Genomic DNA, 13,755 nt, shown 5'->3' on the forward strand with positions numbered 1-13,755 from the left:
TACTCACGATCAAACAACAAACTATAGTTCTTCAAAACTATATTTAAGTAACAAATACTCTGTATTCCAATCAACTAAGTTTAAGCTGTATCATTTCGTAATATATAAAACTATATATACAATTAGCTAAGTTTGAAGCATATCCATCTGGGAATTTAACCGCATGTTTCAAACATTCCAATCAACTTCTCCTTTCGTCTTCGTTTAGTGTGTAGGGAGGAAATGGAGCTTGACCAGAACCATCAGGATGTAAGTGTGGCCGATCACAGAATATTTCCATATCCAATCTAGAATTGATTGTGTCTTTCGATTTACCCTTAACATTCATAAGAGTATTCATGATGTTGTCAAAAAAATTCTTCTCTATATGCATCACATCAAGATTATGTCGGAGAATTAGGTCCCTCCAGTATGGCAACTCCCAAAATATGCTTTCCTTGTGCCAGTTATGGTACTTCCCATAACCAGACTTCTTCTTTTCATGACCGTTTCCACCGCAAACAGACGTTTTTGGAGGATTGACACCCTTTAATCGTTCTGAATAAACTTGTTCACCAGTCAAAGAATCAGGTGGATCTTCATTTACCGCGTTTTTCCCCTTCAAGAAATCCTTTCTATTCTTTCTCAGTGGATGATTAGGAGGAAGAAATCTTCGGTGACAATCAAACCAACACGTCTTCCTTCCATTAGTCAGATAAAAAGCCTTTGTATCTTCCATGCAAATTGGACAAGACAATTTACCATGGGTCGTCCATCCTGTAGCATGCCATACGCCGGAAAGTCGCTTATCGTCCACAGTAACACGGCTTTTAGATTAAAATTTTGATTCAAAGACACATCATATGCTTCGACTCCAGTTGACCACAATTCTTTTAACTCCGCAATTAAAGGTTTGAGGAAGATATCAAGACTAGCTCGTGGATGATTTGGCCCAGAATTCAGAATTGTAAGAAACAAATACTCTGTATTCATGCACATATCAGGGGGTAGATTATATGGAGTTAAGATCAAGGCCACAACGAATGATTACGAGACATCCCAAATGGATTGAATCCATCTGTACATAATCCAAGATAAACGTTGCGAGGTTCTTCGGCAAACCGGGGATGCATCTCTTGAAAATGTTTCCATTCTGCCGCATCAGATGGATGACACATTTCTCCCTCTTTTGATTGGTGCTCAGCATGCCATCTCATTGCCGCTGCTGTCTTCTTGCTCTGATACATTCTCTTCGGCCTATCAGCTATAGGTAGATACCACATACGACTATATGGTACCTTGGTTCTACGTCTTTTGTCCTTAGGCTTCCATCTGTCCGCACCACAAAATTGACACTTTTCCCATCTTTCATCTTCTTTCCAGAAGATCATACAATTGTTAACACAAACATCAATTGTATAATATGGGAGCCCTAAATTCCGCATCAACTTTTCGGTCTCGTAGTGTGATTCGGTTGCCGTGTTTCCTTCTGGTAAATAGTCTGTCAACATTTGACATACCGAATCTACACACTTTTCACTCAGATTATAATCTGCCTTGTTTTGCAAGACCCGAGCAGCTAAGGATAACTGCGACTGCCCTTCACGACAACCATCATACAAACGATTTTGTGCTCCATCTAACAAATCGTAGAACTTCTTCGAATGGTTGCGTTGTGGGTCTACTACATTTTGATAACTATCATCTTGTTGATAGTTATCAAAACTCACATTATCCCGAAATGCATCATTCACCATATCAACATAATTATTATCTTCATTACTTACTTTTTCACTACCACTTAAATGTGTCGGGTCAACATAACTTGTTCCTAATTCCATATCAATTTCTTCTCCATGCTTATACCATACATAATAGTCTGGCATAAATCCCCTATTATATATATGTTTCCAAATTTTTGGTCCCGGAAGAAATTTATCGTTCCGACAAACACTACATGTGCAGAAAAACTTACCGCTATTGCTTTGTGCTAGAGGCTGACTGCTCGCAAATGTCATAAATTGATCCACCCCCGCTATGAACTCTTCTGAAAATTTCCCCGTATCTTCATCGATCCTCTTGTACATCCACTCGCGAAAATTTGAATAATTGTAATTTCCAGACATTGTACAACATAAAACTTTCATTTTCTAACTTTAGTTTTCCTAGAATTTTTGATTTTTTTTCTTTTAGTGATTTTCTACGAGTGAGGAGAAGAAAATGGGCTAAAGCATGTATATATATAGAAAATGTCCGACCAATTCGCGACCAATTACCGACTGCCTGACAAAAATTAGGTACACTTGCAAAAAAATGTAAATCACGTGTTGTACCGGTTTTTAGCGACTGATTCGCAACTGAGTTATGACCACATATATCAGTCGCAAAATAGTCGCAGAATTTAAGACTGATTAGCGACTGCGTTATGACCACATGTATTAGTCGTCAAATAGTCGCAGATGTTACGACTGATCTGAAACGAACGGTTACCGACCCCATAACAGTCGCTAGTTAGTCGTTATTTTACGACTGTCTTGCGACGAATTCTCGTGGTCCCTAATAAGCGACTAAATAACGACTGAATATGCGCAGTTGCAAAGCAGTCGCCAAAAAGTCGGAAGATAGTTGTTAAATCTGGCGACTACGCTATTAGTCGCAAAGTGCAGTCGCCAATCACAGGTTTTCTTGTAGTGTTTAAGTCTGGGGAAGGTTATATTAATATTAGATTTTAGTTAGATGTTTAGAATAGGGACCCAAGTAAACGATTGCCATGATATCGACCGACGAGAACAAGTCGATATCGATCGACATTGCTACATCTTCCACGACCAGTGACAACATGTTTACATCGATCGACATCCATTCCGTTCAGGTATATCATTCTAACTTGTTAAATGGAGTACTTATGATTTATTTACACCATAACTCCGACTGGATATACACTGGTCACAGCGTTATCTAAGTCCGGGGGAGGTTCTACTGATATTGTGTTTTAGTTATGAAAAAACAAAAAAAGATCCATGTAGACGATTGCTCAGATCATCGACCGACGAGACCATCTCGATATCGATCGACAACGCTTCATCAACAACGATCGATTGTCACTTCATTGTATCGATCGATACTGATCAGGTTATCGTTCTTACTTGTTAAATTTTTTACTTATGCTTTATGATTTTCACCTTACCACCGACTGTGTTACACTGGAGACAGTATAATTTAAGACTTGGGGGATTACTAACGTTTATCTATCTTGTAGCAGAAGTTATGCCCGTTTTACTGAAGAGTGGTCAGTCTGCCTCGTGAGAGGAAACTGCGGAGAAGAGGAAGCCACGTCGATCGATGCAGCACTATGCACGTCGATCGATGGAGATCCCAGATCGTGGGCCTTGTATATTTTATGACTGCGTGAAGCCCAGAAGCCACAAATTACCAAAATGCCCTTGGACGACCAGAAACCCTATTTATGTCATTTCTAAGCCATTGTTGACGGCTACACTTCGCAAGACTTCTTTACGGTTTCATTTTCATTGTTTCTATGAGAGGAGAGAAGGGAGGAACTCCTATCAGAGTCCTCCTGGAACTCCTATCAGAGTCCTCCTGGAACTCCTTTGGTTTTATTGATCTATTTCATTTCAGTTTTATATCTATTCATCTATGATTTCTATTTTCATGTCTGAGTAGATCCACATGTTAGATCCAGGGTTCATATAGGTTTGTGGGATTAGCCCCAAACTATAGATCTGCCTTGTTGTGATATTCATGATAGATCTATAATTATTGCTTGTTCTAGAGTAATTAACTAGAATATTGATCATAGGATTGCATATACAAGCATCCTTGTTATCCCATCCTGACATCTATCTATCATATTAGGATTGCTAGAGAGGGCTAACCGCCAATTTAGCATTCTAATAGGTCAAATCATCTCGCGCATAGGCCTGGCTAGAACCTGTCGATCGATGTCCTCAACTGACTATCGGTCGACGTAGGTAAAGGTGTATCGGTCGACGTCCCAATAGGACCATCGATCGACACTCTTTCGTTGTCAACATACTAACCGTTGAGACACGAGATCTAGCGAGTTAACCAGTGAAACATGCGACAGCTGATCACTGAGTTAAGCGGTTGAGCTCTAACATATCATGCAGGCAACAAATAGGTACCTATAGGAATTATAATCTCCAACACCTGAATAGAAACCCTAGATCTAGCAACCATCCTTCCATCGAACAACTCTTGCCAAGCTGAACAATTGACTTGTTCAACTTGTTTAATGCTTTGTTTATTTAATTGCTATTTTATAATCTATTAGCCTAGTTTATTGTAACTTGTTTAGATCTAATCGGTTCCCTAGCTCCTTGTGGATTCGATCCCTAAGTACTATAACTCGACCTCTTTTGATGAGAATAACACTCTTTACGGTAATTTGAGTGATATAACTATACTCAAAGGAATATATATCCTTCTGTTTAAGTAGTTGAGCCATGTAAATGTCTTCCTCCGAAAGAAAAGCGTGGTCCGGGGCGACAATAGAAGTCAAGATGGCAATCTGGGTTGGAGCTATCCAGGATGAGAGGACACAAACCGCGGAAGCTACACAAGGATTATAGCTTCTCAAACTGCAGACAGCCTGGTCTTACACGTCCAAACTGCAACCAACCTGATCTGTAAGTCTTCAGTAAGTCTTTTGGAGGTCTTCTGTAAGTTTTCCAAAGGTCTTTTCTATGTCTTCTGTAAGTCTTCTTCTCTTTGAGTCTTCAGTAAGTCTTCTGGATGTTTTTTGTAAGTCTTCCAAAGGTCTTTTGTACGTCTTCTAAGTCTTTTTCAAGTCTTCTTCTCTGTGAGTCTTCAGTAAGTCTTCTGGAGGTCTTCTGTATGTCTTCTGAAAGTCTATTTCTCTGGGAAGTCTTCCACCTATCTATCTATCTTTGTGTTATGACTTCTCTATTGTGTGATGAATTGTCTATTGTCTTATGACTTATCTATTGTCTTATGATTTCTCTATTGTCTTATGAACTATCTATTGTATTATGATTTATCTATTGTGTTATGATTTATGAATTAAATTTAAACATTATAAAAAAAAGTTAATCCTTACAAACTAGTTGTGCAAGGCTAGTTTGGTACGAGGATAGGTTACAAAAAAGGTCAATCCTATCTTCTACCCTTTTAACGTACTTCAAGGTTACAAAAGCGGACAAAAGCATCAAGGTTCTTGTACAAACTACAAATTATTGTGGTTCGTGCATATCAAAGTCTTCATAGTCTTTGGTGATAAATGTGCCATAGGCAAGAACATGTTCAAACAACTTTGTCGCCATCTTCTCCCTAATACCCTTCACGTTCTAATTACAAAAGGCAGGATGAAATGATGGCATGCCAAGAGCATGACACTCGATGTACTTCAAGGCGTACACACACAATCACCACATTCTACCAAAGGTACTCCGGCTTTCACTCTCTCAATGTGAATGGCTCTAGTGTGTACCTGACTCGCTCTTAGTCGGAGCTGGGAAATTCAACAAGCAAATAAGGGACCATTGTGGTAAAAGGCTTCATTAACTCGGCCAGTTGAGCAGTTCTAATATGAGTAGGAGTGCTGTCCCAGATGGTTAAGTGTTTGTTAGGGATCGATATCCAAATAGCAATCCAATGATCGTTGTTGTACTTTACTGGCGCGTATATATCATCCACATATGATCCCCAAACCTTCTTTGTTTGGCGATATTTTGGAGCTAAGCCTTCATACAGATTATACGACCCGGCAGGGAGCGTTCTTCCTAAACCGTTGTAACCTGTCTCTGAACTCTTAAATTCCCCGTACTTGTTGATCCACATCTGTTCAAAATGATGATCAAGAAAGCAAAGGCTATCAGTCCTAAAATGTTCTGGATTGTTTGAAAACCGAAGCCTCAGTAAATTGATAAAACCATCAACATTTTGCATTAAAAACATAACAAGGTAGACAGATTTTTCAAAAGAAATTGGGAAGACTTCCAGAAGACTACGAGAAGACTTCCAGGCGACTTCGGGAAGACTTCTAGAAGACTTCGGGAAGACTTCGAGAAGTCTTTTGTAAGCCTTCCTGTAGTAATTTGAAGTATTCTAGAAGTCTTTTGGAAGTCTTCCCGAAGTCTTTGAAAGGGGTACTTGTTTACGAGACTTACGGAGTCGACGAGCCATTTCATGGGGGTTCGGAGGATGGCATACCACAAACTCTCACTTCCAGGAGTTTTTTTTAAAGAAAAGGTAGTTTATAATCCCTGTAAAAAGCAAAACTCAATCAGCAAAACTTGACAATCAGTTTGGACAAATATGCATGTGTGAGAAAATTACTTATGGATCTTTTTTTCAAATAATCAACAAGCACTTTTACCTTATGCTTGTCAACGGTGGCAAACAAATCATATTCATGACCAATCTTCTTGGTCGGAATGATCAGTTTGGCTGTTCGGTTTCCCTTAAAAGAAGATTGATGTGCCGCATCAAGCTTCCTTTCTCGATCACTCTTTGCCCGGCATAGTGCCATAACATCATCTTTCTTTGTCTTGCATCTCCCGTCCTGCTTCATTAAATCTGATATGGTTGATTTTTGTTTGTCCATAATGACAACACTCGGTTCTTTAATACCACTCGGATCTATGTTGTCATCATGTACATTATTCAGACTTCTTACTTTCTCCTGATTCACACTCTCACTCTGCAATTCTGATTACAATAGTAATGTCAAGATCGTTGTTGAGTATAACCAAATCACATGAAACAAAATCCATACAACCAACCACAATCCAAGACTTCTAACATAAATGAGCACAAAGAAGCGTACAACTTTCACTTCAACTTCCTACTATTTTGCCCAGTATTTCTCTGTACTTTTGTTTTGGGAGAGGTTTTGGTACTAACCCCTGGTTCGAGCGCAGGCTTAGTCAGGTCTGAAACTGTGAGTTGAAGTTCATTAGAGTTAGTGCCTTTCTGGTTGATTCCCACCTTCTTCTCCACATATTCCATTTTATCCACAAGAAGATTCATTTCTTTTACGCACTGCCCAAACCCATTAGTCATTACTTTCGTCATATCCTTGAACATTTGTTCATTCTTTCCTCTCTTAAGCCAATTCCAAGAAGCAGAAGATTCTGTAGGAGGATCTGAAGTAGGCTCTGAAGGAGCCTCCGTAAACATCTCTGTACGAGCTCTCTTCTGAGCTCTTCTATCTTCATTCACAGTCTGCTGAGGAGGTTCTTGCTTCACATAGACATGATTGGTCAACGGCTTAGTACCTTCGACTGCCGAACACTCTTGGGTCCACTTCCAAGAACCTTTAGAAGCAACCATGAAATTTTCACCAACTTTTCAACCGCCACATCAGTGTTATCATTGTCCAATTTAGGGAACATTTCACCAATCTTCTTCGCTACATAGTTTAACACGCGAGTCTGCAGTAAGTAAATATCAAGTTATATATATCAAGTAAGTAAATATCAACTACATTATTGGGAATAATCAGATATACTTGTGTGGTTATAGCCTATTTGACAAATTTCGTCCTTTATGTCCCATGTAAGGCAGCAAAAGGGGACTAGGCTTGTTTCGTATAGGCTTTCCAAAGCTTGCGGCAAAGTCAGGCATAGCAAAATAGGCCCAAAGTTGGAGAACCTGAATAAACCATCTACAATATAAGTCCTTGTCAAATCTTTGCACTTCACAAAGTCCATCAGGAACTTAAAAGCCAGTCCCCCCCCAAGGGTAGGTCTCAAATTCTTCAAGATCCATCATTAGCATTGCAGGACTAGCCCGTGTAGAGTTTGAGTACTTTTCCCCTTCAATGAATCATGTGTAGATGGCTAGGTATCCAAGCCGCATGCAGTCATCCCAAGACCACTCTCCACATCTCTGACATGCTGCTATTATTTTCTGAGAACTTGGACCAGCATCAATATCCACACCTAGTATCTCCATGAAACGAGCCAATTCATTTGTCACCTCTACATCCAGATTTTCCAAATTCTCCTTATATTCACAGTTTAGACTAGTAAGGTGCTCGAACTCAATCAGGGATAACCTCAACGGTTCTACACCAATAAGACAACATAGCTCATACTTCTTCTTGATATCAAGCTGGAAACAGAGAATATAATAAACCAGCCTTGACGTCCATCCAAATTTCAACTCCCAAAACTTGATGAACACTCCCAAACTTGAATTCTTCAGCTCCTCCCATTCATCATCATGTACATGAAGGAAGCAACTTTGGGTCATACGCAATGCTTTTCGATGCAATGGGCTATTCCCCTAAGGTGAAGATCCTCTTCGGAAGTTCTGGTAATTCCATTTTATAGCCTACAAAACACTGAAAAAAAAAATCTCAAACACAAACGGAACATAACAAACAAACCAAAATGCGAAGACGTCCCGAAGACTTCCAAAAGACTTCCAGAAGACTTTAGAGTCTTTAGAAATTCTTCATAAAGTCTTCGGAAGTCTTCCGTAAGATCTCTGGAGTCTTCTGAAGGATTCCGGTAGAAGACTAATCAAATCGAGAGAAACCCTTATACATCAAACAAATGGGTGAACTTACAGTCGGAAAGCGGAGAAGTTGAGGTCCAAACAGATAATGTTCGCCGACGACAGCTATGGTTACAAATCTTCCAAACTCGATAGGAAAGAATAAGTCATGATGGAGAAACGAACGGTATCAGTTCTGAAATGAAAAGTCGACAGCAAACATAAAGAACTTAATAGAAGTGGAGTTCGACTACAACAGAAACGGTTTCAGATCTGAAAAAAAAAATCAAGGGGGTTAGTTTAATGTACAAAAATAAACTTCGGCGAGGAAGGAGAAACAAGATTTGCCGAAAACACAAGATTACCTGAGGTGAAAAGGACGGAGAAGAGTTTCGTCGAAAATCGTCTTTATAATCGCCATTGAAATCGCCTCAGAGCAAACATCAAGAGTTTTCGCGTTTTTACTAAAACAATTTCTTAAAACACCGAAAAGTGAAAAAAAAAATACTAGTTATATGTCCTTAAATTATCGGCTTAGGTTAAATATATATTGGTTTATTTTCGGTTATATTAAAATTGAAGTTAAAATTAAGGTTTCGTTCGGTTTAGAAGTCTTCTAACATAAATTACACTGGAAGACTTCTCAAGAAATATTCTAAACCATTCAGCCAAGAAGACTTTTTGAGAAGTTTTCTGGGAGTCTTCCAGACCCTATAATCAAACAACTAAGCAAAATCCACATCTTAAATTTAAAAGAAAATTAGAAAGTGTTTAAATCAAGTTATTAGACAGTCACTAAACACATATATGTCAAATTAAAAAAAAAGAAAAAAAAATAGATAGGATTTCAAAATCTTACCCTAAAAATACCAACACTACTACAACATATGTTACCAAACCCTAAACCAAAGGCTAACATGAGTCAATCTACATTTAGTCATCTATGTTAATAATAATTTAATTTTAGTAAACCTAAATTTTTATCATTTAGAAATGCTTAGTAATATATGATTTCGATTTTTTCTCTTTCAAAATATGTTTTAAGAAATCATTAATTACTTTTAAGATCTAATACGTGAGAAGACTTCCCGTAGAAAACTTCTGGAAGACTTTGATTTAGGCGGTGGGAACCCTAAATTCTAATAAAAGTTAGGCGGAATATATCAGAAGACTTCTTGGGAAGTCTTATGTGAGTCTTCCAGACTCTATAATCAAATAACTAAGAAAAATCACTTCATTAAGCTTAAAATATACTTAGAAAGTGTCTAAATCGAGTTATTACATAGTCAGTAAACACATATAAGTCAAATTTATATATATATATATATATATATATATATATATATATATAAGATTTCAAAATCTTACCCTAAAAATATCAACACTACTACAACATATGTTACCAAACCCTAAACCAAAGACTATCATGACTCAGTCTACATTCACTCATCTATGTTAAAAATAATTCATTTTTAGTAAAACTAAACATATATCATTTATAAATGTTTATTATAACATGATTTTAATTTTTTCCCCATCAAAATATTTTTTTATCAAAATTTTAAATTATTTTCACGCGGAGGGTTATATAATGGTAAAACTCAATACATATTTTTTGTTTGGTCATAAGGAGGTTGTTGTAATTTCACTATGAGAATAATTATTTGTATGTCTTCTCACGCGGAAGGTTATAATGGTGAAACTCAATACATGTTTTTTGTTTTGTCATAAGGAAGTTTTTGTAATTTCACTACCTTTTTGGGTTACTTTTGTATTTGATTGAATTTGGGATATACTTTTGTATTCAAAATCAAGTTTTGAGTCATTTTTGATAATTTTCCCGATAAATCATCTATGTTTAGAAATAATTGTATTTTTGAATTACAAAATTATATAATTATATTTTTAAGGTGATAATGCGAAAGTTATATTATTAATTATTATCATATATTCTTCTTTTTTTTTTGACTAAAAATTATCGTATCTTCTTTTGATAATGTAATCAAGTTTGTTATCGAGATGGATATGTGCCGCATTTACATTGGCCATTGAGACAAGCTTGAAAATATTCCCCTTTTGACCTGCATATGGGAGTGCAAACACGGGCATTACATATGGAATCAGAGGGGCCAAAGGAAAAACCCAGGTGTCTTTCATTAGCGCACTGGCATATGTTTTGCACACACATGATCTTGGCTGCACTTGTACATTTCAGAACATTACAATCAGAATCGTCGTCGCAAGATTGTACCAACATTTTCGTACCTGTTATATTATAATATATTATTTGGTCAGAATGACAATAACTGGATGATGAATATTAAAATGAGGATGGTGATGGGTGCAAGAAAACATAATCTTACATGTTGTGAAAGTTAGAATACCGATAAATATCAAAGCTGCTTTCTCCATTTATATTGAACAAATATGTAATTTATTTCTGTTTGATTTGTTTGTGTAACTAAAGTGAAGAACTTGGAGACTATTTATAACTATAAGAAAATAAGTTTTCTTTTTAATAACTGTAGAGATTCGGTGACCGAGGTCAACTGACTAATGATAATAAATTTCATTCTTTTTATTTCCATGGATGTTAATATATATTATATCTTAATATATAAAATAGTATATATCTATTTTAGATTAATAAAAATCAAATAGCATTTAAACGATGAAAATAACATACCTTCATGAATCTTTTGAATCAAACCTATTTAAGTTAATAAATTTGAAAAGGTTATTTAGGATAAGAAACTTATTTTTTATCAAAAATATATATTATATAAGATATGATTTGGTGACTATAATTTAAAGTCATAAATCAGTAACTATTTTCTTGAAAATGGAATCAGTATAGCTATTTATCACAATTTGTAATGATCTTTGTCGTAGCCAACTTTTATATGATAATCAATGACTAATTAATATGAGGAAAGTAGACAGCATAACAACTTTGACATAATTGCTCACTGTTGCAACATTGTGATGAATTGTGACATAATGGTGATGTTGTAAGATAAGCTGCCAATGTAAAAATTTGAAACAAAAATAACCGACAGACCAGGTTTGTCCAGAGACATAACGAATAAAAGGGCTTTTTGGGTAAATATGTAGGAGTTTTAACTAAAAATAAAAGAGGACAGCATAGTAAAGCGAGAATTTAGAGAGAATATGTGGTTGCATACTTTTTTTTGTCATCTGATGGATTTTCATTCAGTTAAAACTTTGAAGTGCACATAACCAACAAAGTAAACAGCCTTTCGAAGCCATAAGCCGATGAGGTAAACAATACGACTCGGAGCCAGAATTTAGAAACATATCAAGGATTACTTAAAATAAAGTAAAAACAAAAGAAGCATATGATCCCTGAAATCTGTGGAGCACACAAACAACCAATAAGCAGGTGAAGCTGTAAGGTTTAGTTTCGGATTTATTATCTTAAACCTAAGTTTTTTAGCTAGATTTGTTTAGCTAATACTTGATCAATTTAACTTGATACAATTTGTTTGTTTGTTTTACAGGAGACAAGACACAAAGCTTTGGTTATCCAGTTCCTTTGTGGTACGTCTGGGGGAAGACCTATGCTTCCAATTCACTATCTCAAGTATAAAGAGAGTAATACAAGAGACGTAAGCTCTAAATACTACTTCACCAAAGTTTAGAGCTAAGAACAACAACCTAGTTCTTCTACTTCGACTGCTATCTGCTCAGGTAAGCTCAGATGATCTTTTAACCAAGACAATCTGCTTTCTCCTGATCTCCACAATCTGCTTTCTGTTTCCCGTAAACCTCAGGAAACCAACTAGTCGCTATATATATGCAGGATGAGGAGAGTACCCTAAATTTCATGGGCTTATCGCTGCAGGCCTTATCGCTGCAGGCCTTATCGCTTCAAGTCTAACACACTCAGACATCGCGGATGGGCATTAACCCATTGTCATCGGCCCAACTGGATAATAGAGACCACATCTCTACAATCTCCACCTTGGTCTCTTCCCGACATTGAGAAAGCTCTAGAGTCACTCCACCGCCGACTCACTCCTTCTCTCTTCTTGTTGAACCTTTTCCATCGGAGAACATCTACTGATTCACCAATTTTAACTTATGCATTCGTCCACTTTTCTATCGCGATTCTTCATCATACATACAATCGGTGGCAACCACATTCGCTGTGCCTCCACCTCGATTCAGCTCCAAACCGGCGAGTTATGGTTCTTCTGCTACACTGCAGAAGTTTTCTCCAATCATTGGTTCCCAAAGGACCAATCTTGATTGTCAAAAAAAGACATCCTTAGAATGAAAAAGATATAAGATTCGTCGTAGTCGACATAGAAACTAACCGATATTCTCAGCCCAACGCCGAGAGAGCCGAGAGAAATCGAAGTCACCATAGATGTTCGATCCATCCGGAAAACGAAGAACTGTTCGTGCCACTTCTCATCTGAATATCTTCTATGACGTAGCGACCTGGACGCGAAGAAACAAGGAAAGTCCCAGGGGTCTGATTGTTCCGTTTCACCATAACGAACTGACAAAACTCGCTAAGACCAAAAGCGAGACCCTCCTCCCTAGCCTTAACAAGAAACGCAACAAGATGCCTGGGGAAATTTGGGAGAAGCTGAGAGAGGGATAACCCAAGATCCGCCAAGATCTCAAGTATCGGCTCCGGAATCGGGAAGATAAGACCGCAAGAATGGAAAAAGGAAAGATAGGCTCTGTAGTAGCCCTCTCTCACGGTTTCAGGGGTCTCACCCGTTCTGGCCTAATCAAGAACAACGGAACGATCGACCCCATGAAACTCGTAAAGGTTCTCGAGATCGTCCGCAGTAGTAGTTGGACGAGGAAAATTGAAAGACGAACACATCTCGATCTCGAATAGAAAGATTTTAGAGCAAGGAAGAAAGAGAGCTGAGCTAGGAAACGGAGATAAGGCTGAAAGAAAGCCTCCTACGTATATATAAGCCTCCCTAACAGCTCTATCATCGCTATCGAGAAAGGCAATTATAACCTAGTCTACTCCCTAGCAACGACTAAAGTATCCGTTACCAATTAAAATAATAATAAAAGAAAGCACGCCGACAAACGGTTCTTTTCGAAAACAATCATTAAAACCGAACCCGAATGATGTTAACCGTAAAATCCAGACCAAAGGATAACCGCCCCTTTTTCCTTTTCGATCGAATCAAAAAAGGGGTGGAGGACAAATGTTGGACCCAATTTTGGTCAAGACCGAAATGGGCCCCGATCATAGACATGGGCCGAGACATGCCA

At 37.5% G+C, this 13,755-nt stretch overlaps 1 protein-coding gene and 1 pseudogene across 1 annotated transcript; one reads left to right on the forward strand and one right to left on the reverse strand.

Annotated features, from left to right (window-relative positions):
* Positions 1-5,481: 5,481 nt before the first annotated feature.
* LOC106363273 lies at positions 5,482-7,314 on the reverse strand. Its single transcript, XM_048753002.1, has 3 exons — positions 6,886-7,314; positions 6,359-6,682; positions 5,482-5,820 (listed from the first exon to the last, which is right to left on the reverse strand). Exons 1-3 carry the CDS (start codon positions 7,312-7,314, stop codon positions 5,482-5,484), a joined length of 1,092 nt encoding a protein of 363 aa, XP_048608959.1.
* Positions 7,315-10,808: 3,494 nt separating this feature from the next.
* Positions 10,809-10,890, forward strand: LOC125589622 (annotated as a pseudogene).
* The last annotated feature ends 2,865 nt before the right edge of the window (positions 10,891-13,755 follow it).

The sequence above is a fragment of the Brassica napus genome, chromosome A2, assembly GCF_020379485.1.
Source record: "Brassica napus cultivar Da-Ae chromosome A2, Da-Ae, whole genome shotgun sequence".
In the NCBI taxonomy this organism is placed as follows: domain Eukaryota; kingdom Viridiplantae; phylum Streptophyta; class Magnoliopsida; order Brassicales; family Brassicaceae; genus Brassica; species Brassica napus.